Raw genomic sequence first — 15,375 nt, 5'->3', positions numbered from 1 at the left:
ATTCATTAGTAAGCGCTGCATTCGCATAGAGATAGTTTGCTACAATATCAATTTTATTTTCTAGAAAAAAAATTGTCTTTCCCATAATGGGGCCATTTTGCATACTACAATCCTGAGGACAATGATTCTGTCTGTACTCTGAATACCTCCACTCCCTCGGAGAAGATGAAAAATGCTGTAAAGATCAGGAAGAGACCATTCACAAAACCCGCCAGGACTTCTGCCCGGACAAACCTGGAATCAATAAAAAGAAGCACATTACAGACTAAGCAGAAACATCCTGGGTACATTTAGTAGCGCGCAACCCTCCTGTTGGCTTATCACGTCTACTGGTGCTCTTTGATTTTCTGTCTGTGGCTCCTGCCCATTGCCCTATCACATTATGATTAGGCCACATCTTTATAAGCACCTTTACAGAAGTAAGGCTATGTTCACATCTGCGTCAGGGCTTCGTTCCGACGTTCCGTCTGAACTTTCCGTCGGAATGGAGCCCTGACTGACACATTTGGTTTCAGCTTGTGTTAGTCATGGCTCCGTTCTAATGGAAAGCTCAGACGGAACGGAGCCCTGACGCAGATGTGAACAAAGCCTTACCTGGTATAGGAGCTGCGATTTAGGATTTCTTGATCAGGTAAAACCCGCCGCAGATCCGCCACAATGCAGAAGTTAACAGAGGCTCATATATGTGACTTTTCTATTTGCTTATATTGCAGTAACTTTCTTTGGACACTTTTATGTTTAATCAGATTTTATCAGACTTGAGAAAAAAGTAAAAAAGCAGTCATAAGTATTGAACTGTCCACAGGCAAGAGATGTCCATCATCAGATCCCACAGATCTCAGCAGAATTGCTGACCATCTTATTTATGGTCCTGTCTGACGGTGCCCGCAAAGACTGGCATCAGGAGAAAGAATTGGGTAAGTTGGATTTGAACCTAATACTTTGTACCTTTGGGAGGTCAGCAGTACCAGAGGGGACTGGAAGCTGCTTTTCGCTACCCCTATTGAAATGAGGCTATGCTCACACCAGGTTTGTGGTGTATGGTCGCCGTATATATGTTGGATGTATCCATAGCCTACAATGCGCCCAACATATGCCAAAAGTGTACTTTTGGCATGCGTTTAGGCGGTATACCTTTTTATCGCTTTGGTCTACTCTGCTTTCAATACAGCGGATCCTGCAAACACATATACCGTGCAGTATACTGTTTTTAGCGTAAAAATAAATAAATAAAATGGGCACGGTATGCAACTGTACATCAGGGCTCCACGTTGGAAGCTTTTCACAGTGAACGTAGAATAAAAAGTCTGAGTAAAGTAATGCATGTTTAACTAGGCTGTATTTACTGTGCAAACACAGCCGACTCAAACACTAATTTCCCAAAGGAGCCAACAAAAGATTATGTGCCAACATTTATATGACTGTACAGTGTGGGAAAATTTATAATATATATATATATATATATATATATATATATATATATATTTAAAAAAAAAAAACAACATGTAAAAGTCATTTACCTAACAAAACGCTACATGATCAATTCATTACATTTTCATTTTGCAACAAATTTAAATACCAATTTATGGTTAAAATGATAATGTACACTGGGCAGATATTTTCCAATTTAAAACTGGTCCGATAAGCCATATGTATTGTTTGTGTCTGATCTGACAAAGTGCTCCTAAGAAGTTGCTGTGAGGTCTTCACAAGATCTCACCAAACTGCCCAAATGCTTGATCTGAGCCAAAGAGGAATACTTATTAATGTAAGAAGAATGTGTATCGTAGGAGTATTAAAAGGAGTTGTAACAGAATCGCCAATTTTCCACAATTTACAGATAATTGTCGGACTGCTGGAACCCCTGATTGCGGAAAAAGTAAGTCCAGGTCCCTCCCCTTCTCACTGCACCCCCCGCAGTGAGGAGTAGCTTGAACGGAGCATTGGTCGAGTATGTGCCCCACCGATCCAATCAACGTCTACGGAACCGATGGAAACAGCCGAGCGCTGTAGTCAGCTGTTTCGTCAGTTCTATAAACTTTGAATAGAGCGGCAGGACGCATGCTCGACCACCGCTATAATCAAAGTCCTCCTCGCTGCAGTGGAGCCGTGGCGGAGCCCCCAGTGATCAGACGATTATGACCTATCCTGTGGATAGGTGATAATTATCGATTCTGGTACAACCCCTTTAAGCTGCGCACATTTATCTACATACGAACATCATTACACAGAGCCACACAAGCACACACCTTACCCATATGAGAAGGTTTCATTTGTTTTCCACCGGGAAATTACAGAAGCAGCCAGGCCGGCTAGCAATGCAGTACAATCGAAAAACATGTGGAAGGAATCCGAGATCAAACCCAAGCTGCAGAAGAGACATGGAAATATTAGCATCTACATTTGGTTCGACAAATATATATCTAATAAAATGTATATCTTTTTCTACTAACATAATCCAGATTTAATGTTAACGAGTTAACCACGTAATTGGGGCACATTTATTCATATGTTACATAAAGGAGCAAGTGATTTTGACAACTTTATTTAAACAGTTGTACCAGTATAAAATCAAGCAATGACACTTCTTAGAAAATACAAAAAAGGAGTGTGATAACTTGGCACACAGCATGCCCCAAATTTACTATTCTGTAACCGAGCTGGTTTTGGTCCACAATATTGGCTCCTAGAATCTGGCAGAAGGACACTCATAAAACGTTATACGGTACTGAGCAGGTTTAGCGCCACATTCACTATAAAAGTTTGGCACAAATGGTTGTTAAAAGGGAAATTCCAATAAAGCAGTAGTTAACCGTTTAGATTAATTAGTGGACAATGGTGCAGCAACAGAGGCTGTGGCTGGTGGGTGACACTGCTGGACTCCACCCTAGTGCAGACCTGGTGCGGTTACTTACATGGAAATAGAAGATCTGAATATGGCTGTAAAGTTGTACATTCAGTGCCTGAAGCCAGGGAAAAAACTGGCAGCCAGGACCCAACGTTGAATTGTGAATTTCTCAGTATTTATTATACTTATTATGGTTTTGGCAGGGGCTTCATGCTGCCCTGCTCAAGTTTTCATATAAAGCACAAAATACCTATTATCATTAAAAGGTTAAGAAAACATGTTGAAGTTAGAGCTTAAATGTCAAACTCTGCTAGAGGTGTAACTAAACAAAAACTTACGATTGTAGGTGGATTTGAAATGAACCACTTACAATAAATCTGCCAGGCAGTGTTAAAATAAAATAAAAAAATAAAAAAGGGGGAGAGCCAGATTAAATAGAGACTCTGATTCCTATGGAAAATGGAGATTTTTGCTACCTCCTCAGAAGTTTTGTATGACCTTAAGCATCGATTTCAAGGATATGCCATCAATGTGTGGTTGGTGAGGATTCAACCGGTCTGACAGCCGCTGATCAGCATTATGAATGGACCACGTCCCTTACGGCATTTTTCCCCAGACACGGCACTACTCTTGTCAATGTACTGTGCCTGTATTGCAGCGAAGTTTGATTAAAGTGAATAGTGCTGGCCGACAATAACAGATTCTCGATTAAGCCCGCTAGTTCTGAAGATCAGTGGCAGTCGGAGATCAAATTTTAACAATGTGATTTTCTCACACGTTTGATATATCATATGTATTTATCATAAGATAATTTTGACTAGATTTCTCAGTTAAAGCAACACGCAAGTGACTCCTATGCACCACAAAAGACAGTGCAAAAGCCCCTACTATAAAAAAGGCACGTGTAGTCATTAGTACAAACAGAACTGCAAGAAAGGCATAAAAGTTCACAAAACATCAATTGCCACATTAGATAATCTATGGATTGTGTATAAAATGCATTGTGTATTAAGAGGAGCCTTCCTAGCATTATGCTGCCTCTGGGGCAGGCGGAAGCATGTACCCGGAACTAACAGGTTCTACACCGTCCAACAACAGAGGGCCTTCTGCCTTTGGTAAGGACTTGGTCAATTGCTCATTATTGCTATTCTTGATGTGTGTCTCTGAAGTATGACATGGTAAAATGCTGGGGAGTTACCTTCTCTCCATAGTAAAAGGTTTATACCGGGAGTACTCGTTCTGCGGTCTATACAGCGTAGCACGCATAATATGGCAATGCAAATATATAATTAAGGACTTAAAAAATATTTCCTTTCAGAAGTGTATATAGACTTTTAAAGGGTTATATGTCAAGAAAGCAACAACTTGTGATTTTATACAACTTTTAAATTGACAAAAAAAAAAAAAAAAAAAAGGATTGTATTGTTTCGTAAAACCGGATTCCGTCAGTTCAGCTGAACCGATTGTTTGGCTGAAAGCTGGTCCTGCGTGTCTCCGAGTTATGAACTTAGTTGTGGTCATTACTAGCTGAATACTGTGTGTTGGAGACACGCAGGACCCACTATCAGCCGAGCCAATTTTGTTAAGTGAATCTAAAAGTAGTTTAAAATAACATAAAACCTTGAAAAAAACTCAACATTTATTTCTTTTCAAATGGTGTACATAGCCTTTAAGTGCAAAAACAAACTTAAACAGTGGTCAAAATATAATTGCTAACCAGGATGTCTTCCAAAGTCCTGTATTACCTGTTGCTCCATATCCCATAAAAAAGCTCCACGAATGCAAACGAAAGATTCAAGCAGAGAAAGGAGAATAGATTTCTAGATGTAGAGTCTGAGAAGATTGACCTGATGGAGGAAGCAGAAAGGACATAAAATGACCATAATGAACCAGTCACCAGCTTTCCAGATATAACATCTCTGTACATGGGTAATATGTCCACAGGGGTAATTGAAACTATAAGGAGTGTTTTTAGTCAAGGAGATGTATGTAATTTGCAGTAACGCAATTTCATAGTTAAATAGGCTGAAAAATATTTCGTGTGACATCTGCAAGCAGGGGGGTGTGTGTGTGTGTGTGTGTGTGTGTGTGTGTGTGTGTGTGTGTGTGTGTGTGTGTGTGTATGCAGAGGATTTCAAGAACGCCTCTAGGTATCACTGACACCTCCGAAGGCTCCTGTAACTGACTCAATCTAATACGTATTTCTATGCAGGAGACTAAATTCACTTTGTTCGGTACCACACTGCCTCAGTACAAAAGTTAAAGAGGCTCGGTCACCAGATTATAAATGCCCGATCCACTACATAATTTGATTGGCGCTGTAATGTAGATAACAGTGGATTTTATTTTGAAAAACGATCAATTTTGAGCAAGTTATGAATACAATTTAGTTTTATGCTAATTAGTTTGTTAATAGACAACTGGGTGTTTCTTACCTTTTTACCAACTGGGCATTGTAAAGAGAATAGCGTATGACGCTGACCAATCAGCGTCATACACTTCTCTCCATTCCAGCCCAGCTTGTTTCACTGCACAGAGTGATCTCGCGAGATCACGCTGTCACATACACCAACAGTAACTTTACCGAAGTGTCTTGAGAATGAGTAGATGTCGCCTCCAGGCAGGATGCGATGTCTATACACACTCGACACTTCGGTAAAGTTTCTGTTGGACTTAATCACAGCACAGCGTGATCTCGCAAGATCACGCTGTGCTGTCTGAGTAAGTCCCACAGAAACTTTACTGAAGTGTCAGGAGTGTGACTAGACATCGCATTCTGGCTAGAGGCAATGTCTATTCACTCTCAAGACACTTCGGTAAAGTTACTGAATATTATTGGAATGAAGTTTGGCAATAAACCTCAGAGGAGTATTGTGAGCATACCAGCAGTGTCAGTGTGTCTAATTTCTCTCCGATAGATCAATAAAACATGATTTGAAACTGGATAAATCGCTGGAGGGCGGGTATCGGTTGACATTCTTATTACAAATTTCAGTCTAAGATATGTTGGCCCATGATTGAGCCAGTTTTGGTGCCGAAACCTGGGAGATTGTTAGTCTGATAAGCGGTCACATGGACGCCAGGCGGCATTGCATCAGTGAATATTAAAAACCGGACGGTATGTAAGAAGCTTATTCTTACAAAACCTTTTTGTCACTCATTCATTGCCGAGGCTGGAATTAGCTCTCATGAAGTCAAATCTGCTGAATGCAGTGATTTATCCAGAAGTATGAGGTATTTGAAAGCTTATTGTGTAATGAACGATTGCAGGTACGTCTGTACGTACGTACGTACGTACGTACGTACGTACGTACGTTATCTTGAGTTGTTGTTGCATTTGTGTGAATCGAGGTTTACGGTATGAGAGAATTTTTGGCGGCATCGAGCATTGAAACTGTTAAGATTGTATGAAACAGAAGCTATGATGAGTAAGGGCGTGACCCCCTCCTTTGGAAAGTAGCGGATTGTGCAGAGGGAATCTTTATAGAGTCAGTGAAAAAAATTGTTCAAAGGTAGTGTGAATCCATTGCGTACATCTGTGTGTGCGTGTGTGTGTGTGCAAGATGAGAAAGCTGAATGCTGTGTAGTGAACCTGCAATGAACTTTGCTGCGTGGATGTGTGTATATTTATACGTCTCTTGAAAATTGTGTTTATTTAGCTGTTGTGTAGAAATTGTTAAGGATCAAAGGAAACTTTCTCCTGTTGTCCATTTGTTCTGAGAGAGCCGAGTGTCTGGGACACCCGACACTCAGCTTTCCAGATATACTATAACATCTCTGTACATGGGTAATGTGTCCACAGGGGTAATTGAAACCACTCTCACCTTCTTGTTCATCTCAAGAAGCAGAGCTGGAGGTGCTCGCTGAGGCTTGTAACCTGGCAAAAGGTAAGGCTGGGTTCACACTACCTATTTTCAGACGCAATGGAGGCGTTTTACGCCTCGAATTACGTCTGAAAAAACGGCTCCAATACGTCTACAAACATCTGGCCGTTACTTTCAATGAGCTTTACGATGTACTGTGCCGACGACCTGCCATTTTACGCGTCGCTGTCAAAAGACGGCGCATAAAATGACAGCCTCGTCAAAAGAAGTGCAGGACACTTCTTGGGACGTACTGGAGCAGTTTTTCATTGACTCCAATGAAGAACAGCTCCAAACTACATCCGTAAAAGACGCCACGCAAAACGCGAGTACATGCAATTACGTCTGACATTCATGAGCTGTTTTCTCCTGAATTTCAGTTATCGTGTGCAAATAACCCAAGACGGCTAACATTTACGCTGTCTCTAGGTACGCTTTTGACATCGCCCACAATTACGGGCCCATTGGTAGTAGGACTTTTGTTGGATCATCGGGTTAGCCAATTAGTTCAAGAGATGACAGGCCTGGCAATGAGTATGTGCAGCCAGGTAACAGAAAATTGGCTTGTACCTGGATTCAATAATGCCACCACTAGATTTGTAGTAGCCTGCATGATATGCGCACGGCATGACATATGTGACATAACGGTACCCAGACCAGATTACCCGTTCCAGCGACTGCAGAACATACATCTACCCGAGATAGGCACGTATGAAAAGGTGCTCGTATGTGTAGACCTGTAAATATTGATTTCCGTTTCTCTGGTAAAACAGTCTGTGTTGTAGAAAAAAATGTGTTACAAATAAATGTCGGCAAAAAAAAATAAAAAATTGATTTGTAAATTTCCCCTCTACTTTGCTTTATTTCCTGTGAAACACCTAAAGGGTTAAGAAACGTTCCAAATGCAGTTTTGAATACTTTGAGGGGTGCAGTTTTTAAAACGGGGTAATTTATTGGGGGATTCTAATATATAAGGCTTTCAAAACCACTTCAGAGCTAAACTACCTGTAAAAATAGCCTTTTGAAATTTTCTTGAAAATGTGAGAAATTGTTGCTAAAGTTCTAAGCCTTGTATCGTCCTAGAAAAATAAAAGGACGTTCAAAAAAACGATACAAACAAAGTAGACATGTGGGAAATGGTCACTAGTGACTATTTTGTGTGGTATTTACTATCTGTTTTACAAGCAGATGCATTTACATTTCGAAAAATGCACATTTTTGCAAATTCTCCAAAATTTTGGTGTTTTTCACTAATAAATATTCAATTGATGGACCAAATTTTTCCACTAACAAAGTACAATGTGTCAGGAGAAAATCTCAGTCGCCTGAATAGGTAAAAGCATTCCCAAGTTATTGCCACATAAAGTGACACGTCAGATTTGAAAAAGTTGGCTGTTCCACAAGGCCAAAACAGGCTGCGCCCTGAAGGGGTTAAGAAGCCATTGTGTCAGGCCATAAGGGCACTCTTTGTAGTGAAAATGTTAATTTGGAGACTGGATCTCGAATAAACTTCCAGCTTGGTATGCAAAAACATGTTAAACAATATGATATTTAAAGAAAGTATAATTGAATAAAAAAAAAAAAAAAAATGCTTTTTTTGACTGCTGAAAACCATGGTTATCAGCGATTCCCAGGGATGATTATAGGGCAATAATAATTTGCTGATTACCCGATTCAATTTATTCTTTTTTTTTTTCTTCTCAAATATACTTCTTGACAGGACTGCCAATGAATATTGTAAACCAAGTATTTTATGGTCTCCACATCGTGAATAAAGATAATATCCTGGCATTTTTGCAAGTGAAAAGAAAAAAAACTGGGAATGGGAAAAAAAAATAAAAAAAATTAATACGCGTAACATTGACTTGAAAGCGTGCAGAAGCCGTTACAGACGTCAGTGACACCAGTGGGGGAGTTACTGCAACCTCCCGTCTCAGGTAAAGAGCATTACCTCTAAAACCAAGGCGAAATTCACATGAGCGTGACAGATTTACTTGTAAAATACGCACGTAAAACCTGTCCATGTGCTTTGCGAGTGGCATGTGTTTTTCACGCAGTCGTTATACACATTATGGCTCACTGCCTCAAACATGGTTTACATCTATAGTGTATAACGATGAGGGACGTACAGGATCCATATACTGGTGTGGTGTACATATAAATAAATATATACGTAGTGTATGGTGATGTGTGAGGCACAGGGTCATATACTGGCATAGTGTACAAATAAATATATACATATGTAGTGTATGGTGATGTGTGAGGTGCAGGATCATATATATATACACATATATATATATGTGTGTGTGTGTGTGTGGTGAGGTACAGGGTTATATACTGGCATGGTGTGCATATATAGTGTAAGGCAGGGGTATACAACCATTTCTATACGGAATGCTGATTTAAAAAACAAAAAACAAAGATGAAGTATTTAGTGTGCCATGCAACATAAAAGTCATACAACACAAACTGTTACCATGTATGTGACATAAGACACAAGCTCACCTATTGTTCCTTGCTAGGCTTATGTGACTTATAAAGGATGGGGGGGGGGGATACGTTGTGTTAGGAGCGGCAGCCGCCATTCGTAGAATTGCACTACGTACATAAGACTGGCGGCTAAATCCCGGCCAAACGTCTCCCTCTTGATTGCGTCAGCGTCACTGGTTCCTTTAGGTAAATCTCACCCTGGCCCAAAGGAAACCAGTGACGTCAGCGCACGCTAGAGCGATCAATAAAGCCAGGGGGGAAGTTTTGGGCTAGGTTTAGGCTGGAGCATTTGTGAGGCTTAGGACTCAGCGTGACAGCTGTGGCACTCGTGCAATAGGTTGCTGACCCCTGGTGTATACCAACAGAGTGTACACACACCAGCAGTGTGTAGCTGTAGAGATATATATATATATATATACACACACACACACACACACACACACACGTATAGATCCCACCACGGGGTACGTACATACAGGTATAGCGTATGGATCCCAGCACGGAGTATGTACATACAGGTATAGCGTATGGATCCCAGCACGGGGTACATATATACATACAGGTATAGCGTGTGGATCCCAGCACGGGGTACATATATACATACAGGTATAGCGTGTGGATCCCAGCACGAGGTACATATATACACACACAGGTATAGCGTGTGGATCCCAGCACGGGGTACATACATACACACACAGGTATAGTGTATAGATCCCACCACGGGGTACATACATACAGGTATAGCGTATGGATCCCAGCACGGGGTACATATATACATACAGGTATAGCGTGTGGATCCCAGCACGGGGTACATATATACATACAGGTATAGCGTGTGGATCCCAGCACGAGGTACATATATACAGGTATAGTGTATAGATACCAGCACGGTGTACATATATACACAGGTATAGTGTATAGATACCAGCACGGTGTACATATATACACACACCGGTATAGTGTATAGATACCAGCACGGTGTACATATATACACAGGTATAGTGTATAGATACCAGCACGGGGTACATACAGGTATAGATACCAGGACAGTGTACATATATACAGGTATAGTGTATCGATACCAGCACGGGGTACATATATACAGGTATAGTGTATCGATACCAGCACGGGGTACATATATACATGTATAGTGTATCGATACCAGCACGGGGTACATATATACATGTATAGTGTATAGATTCCAGCACGGTGTACATATATACAGGTATAGTGTATCGATACCAGCACGGGGTACATATATACAGGTATAGTGTATCGATACCAGCACGGTGTACATATATACAGGTATAGTGTATAGATACCAGCACGGTGTACATATATACAGGTATAGTGTATAGATACCAGCACGGTGTACATATATACACACACACAGGTATAGTGTATAGATACCAGCACGGTGTACATATATACACACAGGTATAGTGTATAGATACCAGCACGGTGTACATATATACACAGGTATAGTGTATAGATACCAGCACGGGGTACATACAGGTATAGATACCAGGACAGTGTACATATATACAGGTATAGTGTATCGATACCAGCACGGGGTACATATATACAGGTATAGTGTATCGATACCAGCACGGTGTACATATATACAGGTATAGTGTATAGATACCAGCACGGTGTACATATATACACAGGTATAGTGTATAGATACCAGCACGGTGTACATATATACACACAGGTATAGTGTATAGATACCAGCACGGTGTACATATATACACACAGGTATAGTGTATAGATACCAGCACGGTGTACATATATACACAGGTATAGTGTATAGATACCAGCACGGGGTACATACAGGTATAGATACCAGGACAGTGTACATATATACAGGTATAGTGTATCGATACCAGCACGGGGTACATATATACAGGTATAGTGTATCGATACCAGCACGGTGTACATATATACAGGTATAGTGTATAGATACCAGCACGGTGTACATATATACACACACACACACAGGTATAGTGTATAGATACCAGCACGGTGTACATATATACACACAGGTATAGTGTATAGATACCAGCACGGTGTACATATATACACAGGTATAGTGTATAGATACCAGCACGGTGTACATACAGGTATAGATACCAGGACAGTGTACATATATACAGGTATAGTGTATCGATACCAGCACGGGGTACATATATACAGGTATAGTGTATCGATACCAGCACGGTGTACATATATACAGGTATAGTGTATAGATACCAGCACGGTGTACATATATACACAGGTATAGTGTATAGATACCAGCACGGTGTACATATATACACACACAGGTATAGTGTATAGATACCAGCACGGTGTACATATATACACAGGTATAGTGTATAGATACCAGCACGGTGTACATATATACACAGGTATAGTGTATAGATACCAGCACGGGGTACATACAGGTATAGATACCAGGACAGTGTACATATATACAGGTATAGTGTATCGATACCAGCACGGGGTAAATATATACAGGTATAGTGTATTGATACCAGCACGGTGTACATATATACAGGTATAGTGTATAGATACCAGCACGGTGTACATATATACACAGGTATAGTGTATAGATACCAGCACGGTGTACATATATACACACAGGTATAGTGTATAGATACCAGCACGGTGTACATATATACACACACAGGTATAGTGTATAGATACCAGCACGGTGTACATATATACACAGGTATAGTGTATAGATACCAGCACGGGGTACATACAGGTATAGATACCAGGACAGTGTACATATATACAGGTATAGTGTATCGATACCAGCACGGGGTACATATATACAGGTATAGTGTATAGATACCAGCACGGTGTACATATATACACAGGTATAGTGTATAGATACCAGCACGGTGTACATATATACACACACATGTATAGTTTATAGATACCAGCACGGTGTACATATATACACAGGTATAGTGTATAGATACCAGCACGGGGTACATACAGGTATAGATACCAGCACGGTGTACATATATACAGGTATAGTGTATCGATACCAGCACGGTGTACATATATACAGGTATAGTGTATCGATACCAGCACGGGGTACATATATACAGGTATAGTGTATAGATACCAGCACGGTGTACATATATACACAGGTATAGTGTATAGATACCAGCACGGTGTACATATATACACACAGGTATAGTGTATAGATACCAGCACGGTGTACATATATACACAGGTATAGTGTATAGATACCAGCACGGGGTACATACAGGTATAGATACCAGGACAGTGTACATATATACAGGTATAGTGTATCGATACCAGCACGGGGTACATATATACAGGTATAGTGTATCGATACCAGCACGGTGTACATATATACACACAGGTATAGTGTATAGATACCAGCACGGTGTACATATATACACAGGTATAGTGTATAGAAACCAGCACGGGGTACATACAGGTATAGATACCAGCACGGTGTACATATATACAGGTATAGTGTATCGATACCAGCACGGGGTACATATATACAGGTATAGTGTATCGATACCAGCACGGGGTACATATATACAGGTATAGTGTATCGATACCAGCACGGTGTACATATATACACAGGTATAGTGTATAGATACCAGCACGGTGTACATATATACACAGGTATAGTGTATAGATACCAGCACGGTGTACATATATACACACAGGTATAGTGTATAGATACCAGCACGGTGTACATATATACACACAGGTATAGTGTATAGATACCAGCACGGGGTACATACAGGTATAGATACCAGCACGGTGTACATATATACAGGTATAGTGTATCGATACCAGCACGGGGTACATATATACAGGTATAGTGTATCGATACCAGCACGGGGTACATATATACATGTATAGTGTATAGATACCAGCACGGTGTACATATATACACACACATGTATAGTGTATAGATACCAGCACGGTGTACATATATACACACACACACATGTATAGTGTATAGATACCAGCACGGTGTACATATATACACACACACACACACATGTATAGTGTATAGATACCAGCACGGTGTACATATATACACACACACATGTATAGTGTATAGATACCAGCACGGTGTACATATATACACACAGGTATAGTGTATAGATACCAGCACGGTGTACATATATACACACAGGTATAGTGTATAGATACCAGCACGGTGTACATATATACACAGGTATAGTGTATAGATACCAGCACGGTGTACATATATACACAGGTATAGTGTATAGATACCAGCACGGTGTACATATACACACACAGGTATAGTGTATAGATACCAGCACGGTGTACATATATACACACACACACACACACACACACACACACACAGGTATAGTGTATAGATACCAGCACGGTGTACATATATACACACACACACACAGGTATAGTGTATAGATACCAGCACGGTGTACATATATACACACAGGTATAGTGTATAGATACCAGCACGGTGTACATATATACACACACACACACACACACACACACACACACACACACAGGTATAGTGTATAGATACCAGCACGGTGTACATATATACACACACACAGGTATAGTGTATAGATACCAGCACGGTGTACATATATACACACACACACACACACAGGTATAGTGTATAGATACCAGCACGGTGTACATATATACACACACACACAGGTATAGTGTATAGATACCAGCACGGTGTACATATATACACACACACACACACACAGGTATAGTGTATAGATACCAGCACGGTGTACATATATACACACACACAGGTATAGTGTATAGATACCAGCACGGTGTACATATATACACACACACACACACACACACAGGTATAGTGTATAGATACCAGCACGGTGTACATATATACACACACAGGTATAGTGTATAGATACCAGCACGGTGTACATATATACACACACACACAGGTATAGTGTATAGATACCAGCACGGTGTACATATATACACACACACAGGTATAGTGTATAGATACCAGCACGGTGTACATATATACACACACACACACACACAGGTAGAGTGTATAGATACCAGCACGGTGTACATATATACACACACACACACACACACACAGGTATAGTGTATAGATACCAGCACGGTGTACATATATACACACACAGGTATAGTGTATAGATACCAGCACGGTGTACATATATACACACACACACACACAGGTATAGTGTATAGATACCAGCACGGTGTACATATATATACACACACACACACACACACACGCACACACACACACACACAGGTATAGTGTATAGATACCAGCACGGTGTACATATATACACACACACAGGTATAGTGTATAGATACCAGCACGGTGTACATATATACACACACAGGTATAGTGTATAGATACCAGCACGGTGTACATATATACACACACACAGGTATAGTGTATAGATACCAGCACGGTGTACATATATACACACACACACACAGGTATAGTGTATAGATACCAGCACGGTGTACATATATACACACACACAGGTATAGTGTATAGATACCAGCACGGTGTACATATACACACACACAGGTATAGTGTATAGATACCAGCACGGTGTACATATATACACACACAGGTATAGTGTATAGATACCAGCACGGTGTACATATATACACACACAGGTATAGTGTATAGATACCAGCACGGTGTACATATATACACACACACAGGTATAGTGTATAGATACCAGCACGGTGTACATATATACACACACACACACACAGGTATAGTGTATAGATACCAGCACGGTGTACATATATACACACACACACACAGGTATAGTGTATAGATACCAGCACGGTGTACATATATACACACACACAGGTATAGTGTATAGATACCAGCACGGTGTACATATACACACACACAGGTATAGTGTATAGATACCAGCACGGTGTACATATATACACACACAGGTATAGTGTATAGATACCAGCACGGTGTACATATATACACACACACACAGGTATAGTGTATAGATACCAGCACGGTGTACATATATACACACACACACACACACACAGGTATAGTGTATAGATACCAGCACGGTGTACATATATATACACACACACACACACACACACACACAC

The 15,375-nt window shown here is 40.5% G+C and overlaps 1 protein-coding gene across 1 annotated transcript in view; it reads right to left on the bottom strand.

Moving 5' to 3' along the window:
• SLC30A7 (solute carrier family 30 member 7) overlaps nucleotides 1-15,375 on the bottom strand; it is a 47,231-nt gene that overhangs the window by 25,565 nt on the left and 6,291 nt on the right. The window contains exons 2-4 of the mRNA XM_075833351.1: nucleotides 4,594-4,695; nucleotides 2,255-2,368; nucleotides 147-234 (exon numbers count right to left, since the gene is read on the bottom strand). Of these exons, the coding sequence (XP_075689466.1) occupies nucleotides 147-234; nucleotides 2,255-2,368; nucleotides 4,594-4,695 (304 nt within the window). The remainder of the gene's footprint in view (nucleotides 1-146; nucleotides 235-2,254; nucleotides 2,369-4,593; nucleotides 4,696-15,375) is intronic.

Source organism: Rhinoderma darwinii, chromosome 7 (genome assembly GCF_050947455.1).
Source record: "Rhinoderma darwinii isolate aRhiDar2 chromosome 7, aRhiDar2.hap1, whole genome shotgun sequence".
In the NCBI taxonomy this organism is placed as follows: domain Eukaryota; kingdom Metazoa; phylum Chordata; class Amphibia; order Anura; family Rhinodermatidae; genus Rhinoderma; species Rhinoderma darwinii.
Note: the sequence above shows the minus strand (reverse complement) of the source record. Positions and strands in the feature narration are given on the sequence as shown.